Source organism: Gymnoscopelus microlampas, assembly GCF_963454915.1.
Source record: "Gymnoscopelus microlampas genome assembly, chromosome: 7".
Taxonomy (NCBI): Eukaryota; Metazoa; Chordata; class Actinopteri; order Myctophiformes; family Myctophidae; genus Gymnoscopelus; species Gymnoscopelus microlampas.
The window spans coordinates 47,049,897-47,064,265 of record NC_139944.1 but is presented as its reverse complement, the minus strand read 5'-3'; the positions used below and the strand labels follow the sequence as shown (position 1 = coordinate 47,064,265).

General features: G+C 41.5%; 1 protein-coding gene across 1 annotated transcript; it reads left to right on the top strand.

The window, feature by feature from the left end:
* Positions 1–511: 511 nt before the first annotated feature.
* eps8l3a (EPS8 signaling adaptor L3a) lies at positions 512–13,244 on the top strand (the record flags this gene model as incomplete). Its single annotated transcript, XM_084061858.1, has 19 exons — positions 512–576; positions 679–758; positions 1,694–1,758; positions 2,256–2,414; positions 3,261–3,410; positions 3,911–3,978; positions 4,259–4,380; positions 6,106–6,272; positions 7,101–7,203; positions 7,344–7,417; positions 7,551–7,625; positions 8,401–8,546; positions 9,355–9,625; positions 10,072–10,109; positions 10,602–10,701; positions 11,745–11,852; positions 12,435–12,520; positions 12,764–12,896; positions 13,203–13,244. 19 exons carry the CDS (start codon positions 512–514, stop codon positions 13,242–13,244), a joined length of 2,052 nt encoding a protein of 683 aa, XP_083917984.1.
* Positions 13,245–14,369: the final 1,125 nt, after the last annotated feature.

The window sequence follows — 14,369 nt, the reverse complement described above, 5'->3', positions numbered from 1 at the left end:
GGTCTTGAAGTAACATTTACATTTGCTATCATGCGTATGATTTTGTCTAGACATTTTTATTTGTGTTATGTATACAATTTGTGTTGATTTGAATAACGGTTTAATATATTAATGTCTGTTTTTAACAAGTATTAATTAGCCAGTTTTATTGACATTGACCATAGTGTTGCTAGGTGATCATGTCAAACAAAGTCTAAGCAATGTGAGCTATATTCCTTAATCATAGCTGACACACACACACACACACACACACACACACACACACACACACACACACACACACACACACACACACACACACACACACACACACACACACACACACACACACACAGGCTACATATATATGCAAAATCAACCAAAATGTTGGACTGCAATTGGACTGCAATATTAGAGTTTTACAGCTGCCTCAGGTTGCTCCTAACAACAGATAAGCTAAAACAACATCATGGTGTTGATATTGTATCATATCACTGAAGATACAGGCGTGCCAGCCAGCGTGACACCAAAGATGTTCAGGAGCAACAGTCCCTACGGCTTTGAGACCAGCAGCTACACAGGATCTACCCAGTCCAAGTATGTATTCCCTGGCTGTGCTCCTCCCATATATTCTGTTCCCATACCATTTATCATTCAGTTACTGATTCCGCTGTTGTAATGACTGTATTTTATCTGTAGCAGTGTCTACTCCTCCACCCAGGATGATGTGTCATCACAAACATCAGGTCTATCCAGGCCCAGTGCAAAGTCAATTTACAGTATGTATGAAGTACCTGAAGCGTGATTCATTAAAGACTATGTTTTTTGCCCCCCCCCCCCCCCCCCCCCCCCCCCTCGGCCAAGCTAACATTGGTCAAGCCTCACGTGACACGTGACAATACGTTGAAAGAGTGTGCTCGGATTGGCTAGTGAGACGCATGATGTATAGCGGCCTTTAAATAGATGTGTCACTTTGAAAGAGTCTTGGTCTCTTTCAAAGTGAGGTAAGACAGGAACAATCACGAAATGGCTGAGAAATGGCGGAGCAATACATTATGTAGACACACTGGTGTCATCACAATACGTAATATAAATAGCTTAGACAGGATTAATCAAGAACAGTACATTCCAGTACAAACTGATATCACAGTTGATGACAGTTGATAGCACGGTTCTGCTGGCGGAGACTTGTGCTCCGAGGAGCACATTTTCTAGTTTTACATCTGTTTCATAAATATGACAATAGGCCTGATACATCCTTCTCCCAATATACCCATCATCACTCCTAGGGATAGAGTATACTGTAGGGATGCTAGGGTTCAAGTGGTTAATGTAAAATGTCCTGGACCCCCTGTTGAAGAACCCTGCTCTAATGCGGTCATTCCTGATCTTGTCCTATGAGAATCTTACATAACATCTTCAATTATGTCTTTTCATCGCCGGTGCCACTGTTTCCAAGACATACAGCATAGCTGGTCTCACTACTGTCTTAGACACCTTCCCTTTCACTCTTGCTGGTACCCTTTAGTCACAAATCACTCCTGACATTTGTGTATGTGTGTGTGTGTGTGTGTGTGTGTGTGTGTGTGTGTGTGTGTGTGTGTGTGTGTGTGTGTGTGTGTGTGTGTGTGTGTGTGTGTGTGTGTGTGTGTGTGTGTGTGTGTGTGTGTGTGTGTGTGTGTGTGTGTGTGTGTGTGTGTGTGTGTGTCAACAGGGCAAAGGCAGGATTACGCAGAGTCCATAACCAAGATGATGGACAAATTCCAGTACAGAGTGGAGGTATCATTTTTGTAAACACACACCAAGCTCTCCATCTTGTCCTTATGATAGACCATTGGTTCTCAAAGTGGGGTCCGGGGACCCCCAGGGGTACTTGAGGGGGTTCCAGGGGGTCCCCAGCTAAATGATGGACAGGAACCAAATGGACCCTTATGAGTCTGTAACTCTGAGAGTGTACACTCTCAGAGTTAAATTAACATTGATTTTACAATATGAATTGTGGTTGAAATGAAAATGGTTGAGAATCCCTGCTAGAGCCGTAAAAGAAATCTTCTCTTATAGGGATCCCTGGCTTATCTTTTCAAATGGGGGTCCGCGGGATAATAAGTGTCAATTTGGGGGTCCTTGACATGAAAAAGTTTGAGAACCACTGTGATAGACTGAAACCTATTACCACGTAAACGAATTTGCTCGCAATACGCATCATTCGTGAGCACAATCCTTCTGCATGCTAAACCGTATGTTCACTCCTATACCACCTCTCCTCTCCTCTGCAGCACCTGTTAACGTGTGCCCTGGACGGGAAGGAGGTCCAGGGTGTGGGTGACTGTGTGGAACGCCTGAAGCTCATGGACAGCATGGGACGTGTGTGGGGGCAGGACATGCTCCTGGAGGCCCGCAATGGCAGCCTGCTGCTGACAGACATTGAGACCAAGGTTGGTGTTTTTTACAACAGTGGTTCTCAACCGTTTCAGGCCGCAAAATAATCATGTTTGAACTGGGGACCCCCCCCCCACCCTGACAAGCACTTACGTTACAGACTCAGTTCCACAGATAAATATTGTTGCGAGGCGTTGTGAGCTTGTAGATCTGCTATTTTCAAAGTTTTTGCCTCTTACAGTATATTATTTGACACTTTGGTCTGTTTTTATAGTATAGTTTGTTCATTACTTTTGATGCAGTAATGGTCTTTTTCTTTCTTTTCTTTTTTTGAGTTATGAAAAATGTCTGAAAAGTCCTTAAATTGTCACTTCACTGTCATCTGGGGACCCCCCCAGGTTGAAAACCACTGTTATGTGAGACCTAAAGATCTGTAAACGGGGCTCCAGTGGAGGCTGAAGGGGTTATGTCTACATGTGAATATCTAATGCTGAATTTACGCTCCATCATACTACAAGGGGTCCGCCAAATCTTTGTGTGATATATATGTATTTTTTCTTGAACCCTAGCATCCCTTTTCTGAAGAGAACTTTAGCCAAAAATAGTGTGAGCTTGTAGATCTGCTATTTTTGGCAAAGAGGTATAGGTGTAGAGGAAAAAAGAGCAGACCAAGTAAACAAAAAAAGTTTAATCTGAAACACAATTTTATACAATATAGAGGGGGGTCCCTGCTTCATCTCTCTCTCTCAGCTAGGGGGTCCTTGGCTGAAAACGTTGAAGACCCCAACCGCCACCTTCTAAAAACAATGGTCCTTTTTTGATAATTGGTTTCATTTGTAGTAAATACCATATATTCTAATCTTTGGTGCTCATTCCCTTTCTCCTGTCTTTGTGGGGCTCAGGAGGAGCTGGAGCGTCTGGCCCTGAGCAACATCGTGGATCTGCAGGCTGTGATGGACGGCGGCGTCTACGACTCCCTGCTGACTCTGACAGTGAAGGACCGCCGGAAGAAGACCACCACCGTCTTCATGTTCCAGTGTGAGGAGCTCAGGGTGAGGACAATACAGGCTCTATGCACAGCAGCCACATTGGGAATAGAATGAATTGGGCCTCTTCTTACTTCCTTCACAGGTGTTACCAATGATACTAATTAAGGCTCTGTTCCATTTAGTGTGGCATAGTGGTTGTCTTATTTTCAAGGACCCCCATAACTCTGAGAGTGTACAAATGGAACCAAATGGACCCTTACGGGTCCATTTGGTTCCATTTGTACACTCTCAGAGTTACACACCCACCATAAGGGGCCATTTGGGAACCAAAATGGAGTGTTTCTAGTGAGCCAACATGCACAATATCAGCACCCTGACCAGAATGGAACAGAGCCTTCATTAATATCATTGGTAACACCTGTGAAGGAAGTTAGAAGAGGCCCAATGTCTTTCCAATGTGGCTGCATGCTGTGCATAGAGCCTATCAAGCCTACTGGGATGGGACTGCATCAAGGCACACACTAGGATGAGACCAGTGAATGTTGTTATTTTCCCTTCCACAGGCAGACTACATTAAAAAGGACCTATCAAGGGCACTCTCACGCAAGTGGGAGGATTCCTCTAGCCTCAGGTGAAAGTCTTTTAGCTCACTTTTGCACACATAAAGTATCTGTACATTCATCCGTCTGTTCTTTCTGTGACCCAGTGAACCTCCTCTCTCCCGTCTTGTTGAAACAGCCTTCTAGACACTGTTCAAGTTCAAGTTTATCATGTCCCAAACTGGGCAATTTTTGTTACAGCAGATAATAATAAGAAACTCCAAAACACAGTGAACTTACGTACACAAGACATAAACATAGACATGATCACAAGATCCAGATAATAATAGCTATACCTCCTCCTGCTTTCAGGTCCAGCACTGTGTCTGAACCTGAGCTCATTCCAGATCTTCAGAACACCACCCCGCCCTCCGAGCCTGCAGCGTGGAAGCCTCCCGATGACCCCGTGGCTCCCTGGAACGCTCCCGACTATGGTGAGCAAATGATGCAATAACAAAGGGTCCAGTTGAACCCACACACTTCCTTCCATTTTACACAGCAAAATCCAAAGTGTCAGAGGTTCTCAAACTTTTTAATTTAAACGATCCCCAGTTTGATATTAGGCCACAGACCGCCTTTGATACCATGTTGTTGTTTTTTTTAATCTCTGGGACCCCAATCTACACTGTAAAATCCTTGGTGTTAATTTAACTCTGAGAGGGTACAGATGAAGCCAAATGGACTCGTAACGGTCCCTTTGGTTCCATTTGTACCCTCTCGATGTTACAGACCCGTGCAAGGGTCCATTTGTACCCCTGGTGGTCCCCGTGCCGCACGTTGAGAGCCAGTGTGTTAACCCATTCAATCCGGGATCGCATCTCTGTCGTTGTTACGAGCTTGTAGAGCTGCTATTTTTGAAAAACTGGGAAAAGGATTTGAGTTACAAATGTTCGCTTAAGAAATATTTTTGAATAGCCAAATAAATCTAGAATGACAGAGATGCGTTCCCGGATTGAATGGGTTAAATGAACTCAGAGTGTAAAGGTGGTTGTCATGCCAACAGCTCATCTTATGACTCTCATTCAGGTACACTCCCAAATAAGCATTTAGATTTATTGTCTCCGCCAGGCCGAAGGCATGGTGGAGAGTATGTTTTCGTTACCGTCCCGTTGTGTCCCCCCCCCCTAGCCAAGCTAACATTGGTCAAGCTTCACGTGACACGTGACAATATGTTGAAAGGGTGTGCTTTGATTGGCTAGCGAGACGCATGACGAAATACATACCTATAAATAGGTGTGTCACTTCGAAACATCGTTTACATGTTTCGAAGTGACATCAGTGCCATCAGCCAAGCTAACATTTAGTCAGGGGATATTAGCAGAAAAAGTTCCAATCTTGGAATAAATTCCTTACCAAGAATCCTCACCAATGTGTTTGTAAAGGTGTCTAGTAACACATCTCACAAAGACTGAAATGCAGTTTCCCTAGTTTCCCAGTTTCCCCACACCTATCCATCAGCCAAGCTAACATTGGTCAAGTGACACGTGACAATATGTAATATTGACAGGATTAATGGAGAGTATCTCTTCCTCTCCGTCCGTCTCTATGTGTCCGTCTGAGAACACCCAACATTGGTCAAGCTGCATGTGACATCACAATATGTTATATAAATCGGTAAGACAGGATCAATCAGGAACAGTACTTTCCAGTACAAATTACCCGACCGTGCGTGTGTGTCCGTCTGAGAACACCTAACATTGGTCAAGACCTGCCAGTGGCTGGCAGGTCTATATTACGCTGATGTAATATAAATAGCTTAGACAGGATCAATCAGGAACAGTACTTTCCAGTACAAACTGAGATCACAGCTGAGATCACACAATGCAACTAACTCCCAGCACGCGAACTGAAGAAGCAGCAAGTCATCGTCTGAAGCTTGGTGTAGTAATAATGACTGTTCGATGGTTGATTTGATTGTGGTTGCTTACCACCTCTGTATCTCATTACTTATTGCTATAATAATATAATTGCTATGATATAGTAACATGTTCTATCTTTGGTAAGAATTAGAACATTTCTAGAAAACTATGGTTAAAGATAGGGCAAGTGATTTCCTTTGGTTAAAATAGCACGGGTCCGCTGGCGGAGACCTGTGCTCCGAAGAGCACATTTTCTAGTTTTTACACTGTAATCTTGGCCGTATGTCACTGTTTGTGTAGAAGACGACGACGAAGGCACTATCACACCTGTGCCAGACACTCCACGTGAGGACACCCCGCCGCCTCCCAGGAGGGCGTCGCCACCACCACCACACTCCTCTGTCACAGAAGAAGAAGAAGAACCTTTGCCACCTCCACGCCCGTACACAGAGACTAACAGGAATGTGGTCAGTGTTCTTCATACTCATCCATTCCCTGAACCTTTCTGTGGTGGAAGAACAATGTAGAAATACTCTGTTACAAGTAAAAAATCTTCCGAAAATAGCAGGGCTTGTAGATCGGCTATTTTTGAACAGCCATGGTATAAAATAGGGCTTAATTGGTTGTTGGTGTGTGTTTTGTAATAATAAAAACAGTACAATATTTGCGTCTGAGGTGTAGTGGAGTAGAAGTATAAAGTACTCTGTGTGGAGTTTGCATGTTCTCCCCGTGTCTCCTAGGGTAGTTAATACCCTCACAAAAACATGTAGTAATCCTGGTCACTATACTGCCTCCCCCTGGTCAGCCGGGGCGTCTGATGGAGGGGAAAGGAACTGGTTGGAATAACGTGTTCCTTCCACGCGCTACGTTCAACCAGGGAAACTCCCCCCTGTCAGGTGACAAGAAGGTCAGTTGGCTCTCATGCATTGAAGGAGGCATGAGCTCGGCTCTGGCCTCCCTAGGCTGTTGGGGGGAGTGTAGTGCCCAGGATCACTTAGCAAATTGGCACCGGGTGAAAAAAGGGTATAAAGTATAAAGTATTCAAAAATGGAAATACTCAAATAAAGTAAAAGTAACTCAAAATTGTAAGTACAGTACTTAATCCCTTTCCACCACTGAAGCCTTTCTGTTTGTCAGCCTGCACTTTAGTAATATCATAGTATGTATGGTATCGTGTGCAAAAACACAAATATATATATAATGAATGTGCATATAATGTACTATGGCTGTAATCATTAAGGTATGTATCTGGTATCCAGTCAACAGGAATGAGTGAATATGTATTTGCTCTACAGGATATATTGAATCACATCTTCAGTGACCTTGAAATCTTCATGGGTCACATAGCTGCAGTAGTGGCCAAAGACAAGAAGAAAAACAAGAAAAAGAAGGGAAAGCGTAAGTTAAACCCCAAATAAAGCTGCATTTTTAAAAAGCTCTTTTATTTAGCCAGCTTTGCTTTCGAACAGTTGAGAAACAGGAAACTGATGTCAGTTATATATTGTCCTGATCTCTCTTTAACGATGACCTATTTTTAGCCATAAAGGGCATGCCTCCTGTAGAAGACTTTGCGGTCTGTCTCCAGAAGATCAAATGTGGTTTCAACCTTCTGGTAATGCCTCTTGAACCACACCACCTTGCTAATAGCAACAATGTTGCCAGTTAAATGATTCTGTGATGCATGGTGAACTGTTTGGATGTTTGTTGATGTTCATCACATAATGAGCTTGTGTTCACTTCGACAGGGAGAGCTCAATGGAAAGATTGATAACCCCAGCGCCCCTGACTTTGTCCATTGCCTGTTCACCACGTTGGCTTTTGTAAGTCTCTGCAAACACCACTGTTAATTTTGACAGCAAATTTTCATTTAGTTTTAGTCGTGTTTTAGTTATCTGAAATGTTTTAGTTTTAGTCTAGTTTTAGTCGACTAAATATCACAAGATTTTAGTCGACCAAAAGATATTATGGCGGTGCCTTGATGGCGTGGTAATGCTGATTTTACACTTGGTTGCATGCTGAAAATAGCCGATCTTCAAGCTCACAACATGCCGCAACGTGACGCGTTGTGAGCTTGTAGATCGGCTATTTTCAGAATGCAACACCTGAGCGCAACCAAACAAACAATGACTTGCCTTTTAGTTATACTGGAGCTCTTCTCCACTAGTCCCTCACTAACATTTTAGTCTAGTTTTTATTCGTTGACGAAATTGTCAATATATTTAGTCTTAGATTTAGTCATCATTGTCTCTAATTGTTGTTACTTTTCACGCTTTTAACTAATGTCACAGATTTCTTTGTATTCAAGGGGAGTGTGATATGTTTTTGTTAAAATAACTGTTATTCCGGTAAGTATAATCATTGCACCAGTAATCATTGCTTAGAGTGTTTGTTCAGTAACAGGGGGTCTCCTTGTCTCTCCAGCTATTTAGTGAACAGAAAATACCAATTTTATCCATCATGAGCAAACAATCTATAGACGAAGATCAATTGGAATATAGAGCTATTTAACTATTATTTTAACAAAAACATGTGGCTTACAACATCACCTTTAATAGAGTATATTTGGGGTATAATATGTTTCTTTGATCTATATAGGTAGTCTCCCACTGCTCCAAGGACCTGCCTCCCACCATCGTAGCCCCCCTGATAGAACCTTTGAGTATTCGTCTTATGGGTGAAGAGGCCACTCCAGAGGAGGACGAGCTATGGCAATCTCTAGGAGACGCCTGGAATATCCCCAGGTGGGACACTATGAGTCAATGCAGTGTGCAGAAGTACCTACAGTATAGGGCTGGGCAGTGGTGGAAAAAGTACTCAAATGTTTTAATTAAGTGAAAGTATCAATACTGCAATGTAGAAAAAAGTTAAAGCCCGGAATTCTAAATTTACTTCAGTAAAAGTACAAAATTATTGTTATCAAAATGTAAAATTAATAAATTGTAAATTGATTTCAAACTTTTGTCTAGATTACGATTATTAAACATAAGAAAGGGAAAATAGCAGATCTACAAGTTCAGAATGCGTTGCGACGCAATTTGTTTACGCCACCATTGTACAACGAAGCACAGTATAATATAGGGTTAAGTGGTTAATCAGACTAATTGATTTGGGCTATTACTTTGTGTCGATTTGTTGATACTGTATGTACAGTAGGACACAAAAAAAAAACAATTGTGACACACTGTGAGCTTGTAGATGTGCTATGTTTGGCGAAGATATTTGGGATAGAATAGATGGAAAAAAGTACAGAGCCAACTCAGGTCCAGTTTTCAAAGTCTAGAGTAGTGTTTCTCAATGGTGCGGTACAGCCCCCCAGGGGGGCGTACAGAGAAGTCGGGTTTACTATATTCGAGTGCACCAATGTTGCCAGCTCTCTCTCTGTTTTTTAATGTTTTTAAATGGCTATGCCTCTTTTTAACGCGTCTGTTGTTTTTAAATGTGACAAGCACCATGAGTTGCGGAGGACGGTATTTTGCTCCCTTTGTATGCCTAGTGTGTATTAATGGAAGTGACAATAAAACGTATTCTGATTGTGATGTATGTTGGCAGCACCAGATGGCCTGAAGATGATGAAGACATCCCTGTTTACGCCCTGGTGTTCTTTGATGGATGGCAGGCTCCTGAGGTGACTGACGCACCCCAGGCCAGCCAGCATGTCAACACACAGGAGAGACAGCACCCTGTCCCCGAGAGACAGCACCCTGCCCCCGAGAGACAGCACCCTGTCCCCGAGAGACAGCACCCTGCCCCCGAGAGACAGCACCCTGTCCCCGAGAGACAGCACCCTGCCCCCGAGAGCCAGTACTCTGTCCCTAGCCAGGTAAAGCCTGATTTATATTTAGCTGCACACTGGTGTTGTTGTGTGGCGTAAATAGCAGATATACAAGCTCACAACGCGCCACAAATGTGACGCGCTGTGAGCTCGTAGATCTGCTATTTACTGAGCCCGACACCAGCCTGCAACTAAGTATAGCGTGACGCTTAAGGCTGTAACTGTTAATTATTTTCTTAGTGATTATTGTATCTATTACTCTTTCGATTCATTTGATTAATACATTTTTGGAAACTTTTCACCTAAAATGACGTGCCAAAAATAGGATTTTATAATGAATACATTATTTTATTAAGTTACAACCCCTGCCAGCTAGTAAACATTTACATTCGAGTCGCACAGCTGCTAAACCCTACAGTGTACGTGTTGATTTGACCAAAAATGTAATTTGTGAAAGAATTCCAGAGAATCATTTTTTGTCTTCTCCTGTGCAGAGATCAGCCCAGTGGACGCCGCCCCCACCATCATCACAGTAAGTATAATCATATAATAATGTCAATTAAATATGACTGTTACTCTAAATCAGTGGTTCTCAAACTTTTTCATCATGTCAAGGACCCCCAAATGGACACATATTAGCCCGCGGACCCCCATGTGAAAAGATACCTTTTAAGGACCCCCAGTTTGACATGCATTAGGGCTACGGACCACCATTTAATGGTATTTCAATCTCTGGGACCCCAATTCATGTTGTAAAATCAATGTTAACTTAACTCTGAGAGTGTACAAATGGAACCAAATGGACCCGTTAGGGTCCATTTGGTTCCATTTGTACACTCTCAGAGTTACAGACCCATAAGGGTCCATTTGGTTCCTATCCATCATTTAGCTGGGGACCCCCTGGAACCCCCTCAAGTACCCCTGGGGGTCCCCGGACCCCACTTTGAGAACCAATGCTCTGAATGTTTCACGCTTGTGATGGATAGCATAATAGTTGCCCATTGAATGTTTTTTTCTGTTTCAGTCCAGATGAGCCATTAGACCCAAATTACATGCGAGTTATATATGACTTCACTGCAAGGAATCCTAGAGAGCTCAGCATTACAAAAGGAGAGATAGTTGAGGTGAGCATGGATCCAAGCCTTTCTCCTTCGTGGACATTTTTCTCTTATTGTATGTCATACTCGAGAGGGTGGGGTGGGAAATCCAGTGGTGGACAGAAATAAAGTACATTTATTTGAGTACTGTACTTAAAGTTTTTTTTGTCGCATTCCAGAGGCAAAAATTTGATGACCTAGTCATCGGTCAATAGGAGACTCAATGAATTCGAGGCTTCATGGGGTGTGTAATTGATATAAAATAAGTTGGTTTTGGGTGAAGTGCTCCTTCCTTGACAACTTTGTTTTTTTACAACCAAGGTTTATATTTTAGCTTGTAATTAAAGTAAATAAAAGATGAGTGTTATTTTTGTTTTTTTTCATTAACTGCTTTCTATAGTTTTTGCAATTTTAGCGATATTTTTTACAGTGGGCGGGGGCATTCTGTCCGGTGGCTAAATATGCCTTTTTTACACAATAAAAAGGCTCCTGTAGTCTTTGATGGCCAGATGTGAGTTATTGGGGGCTAGAAGAGCTACTGTAAATAATAATAAAGAAAACGCCGGGTTATTGTGTTTCAACACTCATCTTTTATTTACTTTAATTACAATCTAAAACATAAACCTTGGTTGTAAAAAAAACAAAGTTGTCCTTTAAGGAGGCTACTTTAATTCAGTATTAGCCACTTGAGCCCTATTTCAAATATAGTGAAAATAGCAGATCTACAAGCTTGTATGTGTGCTTGTATGTCTGCTATTTTCTTGTTTTAGAAATGGTTTACATTTTAATACAGCAATGCATTGATATTAAAAAGAAAATGCACTTTCCAATTTGTGCTTTTGAACATTACGGTTTTTTTTTACTTATGTTCTTTTTTTTAAAGCAAGTTCTTCAGTGCTCAAGCACAAATTTGACTGAGCAACTTTCCCTTGTAGTTGAGTAATACTTGACTATTTGACTCAAGTACTGGGGTTGAGTACTTTGTCCATCACTGAGGAAATCCCACCATCAGGAGGGTAATGCCACTCAAATGATTTGGACTTGTGCTCACGGTAATTGTTTCCCTGCAGCTGCTGGACGTGTCCAAGCAGTGGTGGAAAGTGAGGAACGGCAGAGGACAGGAGGGCTTCGTCCCCAATAATGTCCTGGAGTCTCCAGAGAAGCAAGCAGCAAATGAGGTCAGAATTCAACACACATTCTAAAACACTGTGGGTCAAGTTCAACTCAGTTTCCAATCTACACTACTGTAAGTTACCAAGACAAAATCAAACAATTGAGGGAGTCACAGCATAATTGTAAACATGGTGCACTTGAATATTAACCCATTAAAACTTGGAAAGTGTCATTTTAAATTTTAGCCATATTTTAAATGTTATATTTATTGCAGTTATACAAGCTCATAGCTTGTAGATCTGATACTTTTGAAAAATTGTGAACATTTCTGCAAATCTTTTGCATAAATCTTATATTATGTAAAAAATATAAAGTTTTACATTTTAAGCAAACATTTTTTACTCAAATCTTTGCTTCTGGGGAGTCCCTGCAACAATATATTTTGAGTTGGGGATCCGCAGCCAAATACATATAATTTATAGGGTGCTTGACATGAAAAAGTTTGAGCACCACTGATTTAGCAACATACGTACGTTTTTCAAAAAACTTAGATTTAGAAGACATTTTTAGAATCGGCCTCAGGTCTTAATGGGTTAAACTGCCCCCCCCCCCATTCTAATCCATCCATTACTGTTTCATTGTTTTAGCCAATTAGTGGTCCACCTGTCCTAACCAAGAAGTCCAAATCTGCAGAAGTGAAGGCATGGCTTGAGTACAAGGGCTTTAGTAAAATGTAAGTGACACACACACACACACACACACACACACACACACACACACACACACACACACACACACACACACACACACACACACACACACACACACACACACACACACACACACACACACACACACACACACACACACACACACACACACACACACACACACACACACACACACACACACACACACACACACACAGAATTGAGAAACTATTCAATGCTTGCTATGGATGTATATTTTTTGTCAGCACGGTGCGTTGTTTAAGCCCACTGAGTGGCTCTATGCTGCTGGGGATGACCAGGGAGGAACTGAAGGCAGTCTGTCCAGAAGAAGGAGGGAGAGTCTTCCTCCAGCTACAGGCGGTCAAATCTGACATGGCTGTAAGTGACACACCACAGACAGACGAGGACGACAGCACTACATTTGACCATGTTACATATTTCACATAATGTTAGACGTGTTTTGAGACACGTTTTTAATGAACAAAATCAATAGCCAAAAACAATTTTCCAAAATATTTGAATAATTACAAATCTTCTCCAGCACTGGAAAACTGTTTTTTTTGTCATTTTTGTCAGGAATTTCATGACCGTGGGAACCCAGTCACAATCACACAGGCTGTAGTTGAAATGTCTCCCATTGCAGTTTCTAATGCATGTTTTGTATTTGTTTGCTTTGTTTTCTAGCTTGCCAATGAAGAGAGACCATCCCAACCCACAGAACTCTAAAGGATCATGTACCCTTTTAACAAGTGTTGCACTCAGCAAAACATGACATCCTTTCAACTGAAGCTGGGGCCTATTTCACGAAAGCAGAATTAGGGGTTGAGCCTGGATTTAGCACCTATCCTGGCTTAATTTGGCCAGGATCACTTACTTATTCCAGTGCCTTGTTCTTCAAGTTTTTCCACTGTTAATTCAACACATGTGTTTGTATATGGACTCATTTTAATGACCCTGCATTCAAATAAAATGAAATAAATACAAAAAGATATAATCAATTTAATTATATTACTGAAATAGAGTGTGACCATGAATCATAATTGTTTCACAATGACTCATGTGATATGTCATTGTCACTCTGTTAACACTATTCGATTGTTCAGACGTGACGTTGCGCCCCGCTAGAATAACTTCCGGGTCCAAGTGTTTTAATGTTAATAATAATAATGTTAAATCATAATAATAAATAAATACTTAGTACTTCTATGATATTAGCATTAAGACCCTTATTAACCCTCAATGTTTCATTTCTGAAAAAGGAGGTTATTGTAAAAAGATTTACGGGTTCCAACATGTTGTTTACAATGAAGAGTGGACGGCGCTGGTGCCTTTTGGACCCGGACGGGACGTCGGACTACAAAATTACGTCAGACTTAAGAACCGAATAGTTCATATTGTTGTTAGATGTTTGATAATATATTACAGATTTCTTTTGTATATTATAAAACATGTATATATATAAATTATTAGTTACGGGTTTAAAAGACCCTCTTCACTGTACAATGTAAGTCAATATTTTAAATTATCAATTTCTAGTCAATGGAGAAATTATTTTTGATTTCTTGTCCACCTTTGGAGTTACATCATAATGGCAAGGTAACTACACAACCCAAACCTCCTATACCAAAGTGGTCTTGCCCTTTAAGCAGTAAATCTGATCACAAACCAATGAGTTTCCCCACACTTATTCAATTCTTATGCGAAAATCAAAGATCTACAAGGCTATGGCCACATCATCAGCAGAGATTCTAAGGCAGTTCTACTCTGTAACAGCAAAGGGGTTTCAGGGGAAACCAGCAAAATGAGGAATAATATAATAAAAGACTGTCTTGCTAATGAAGCGTCATGTCT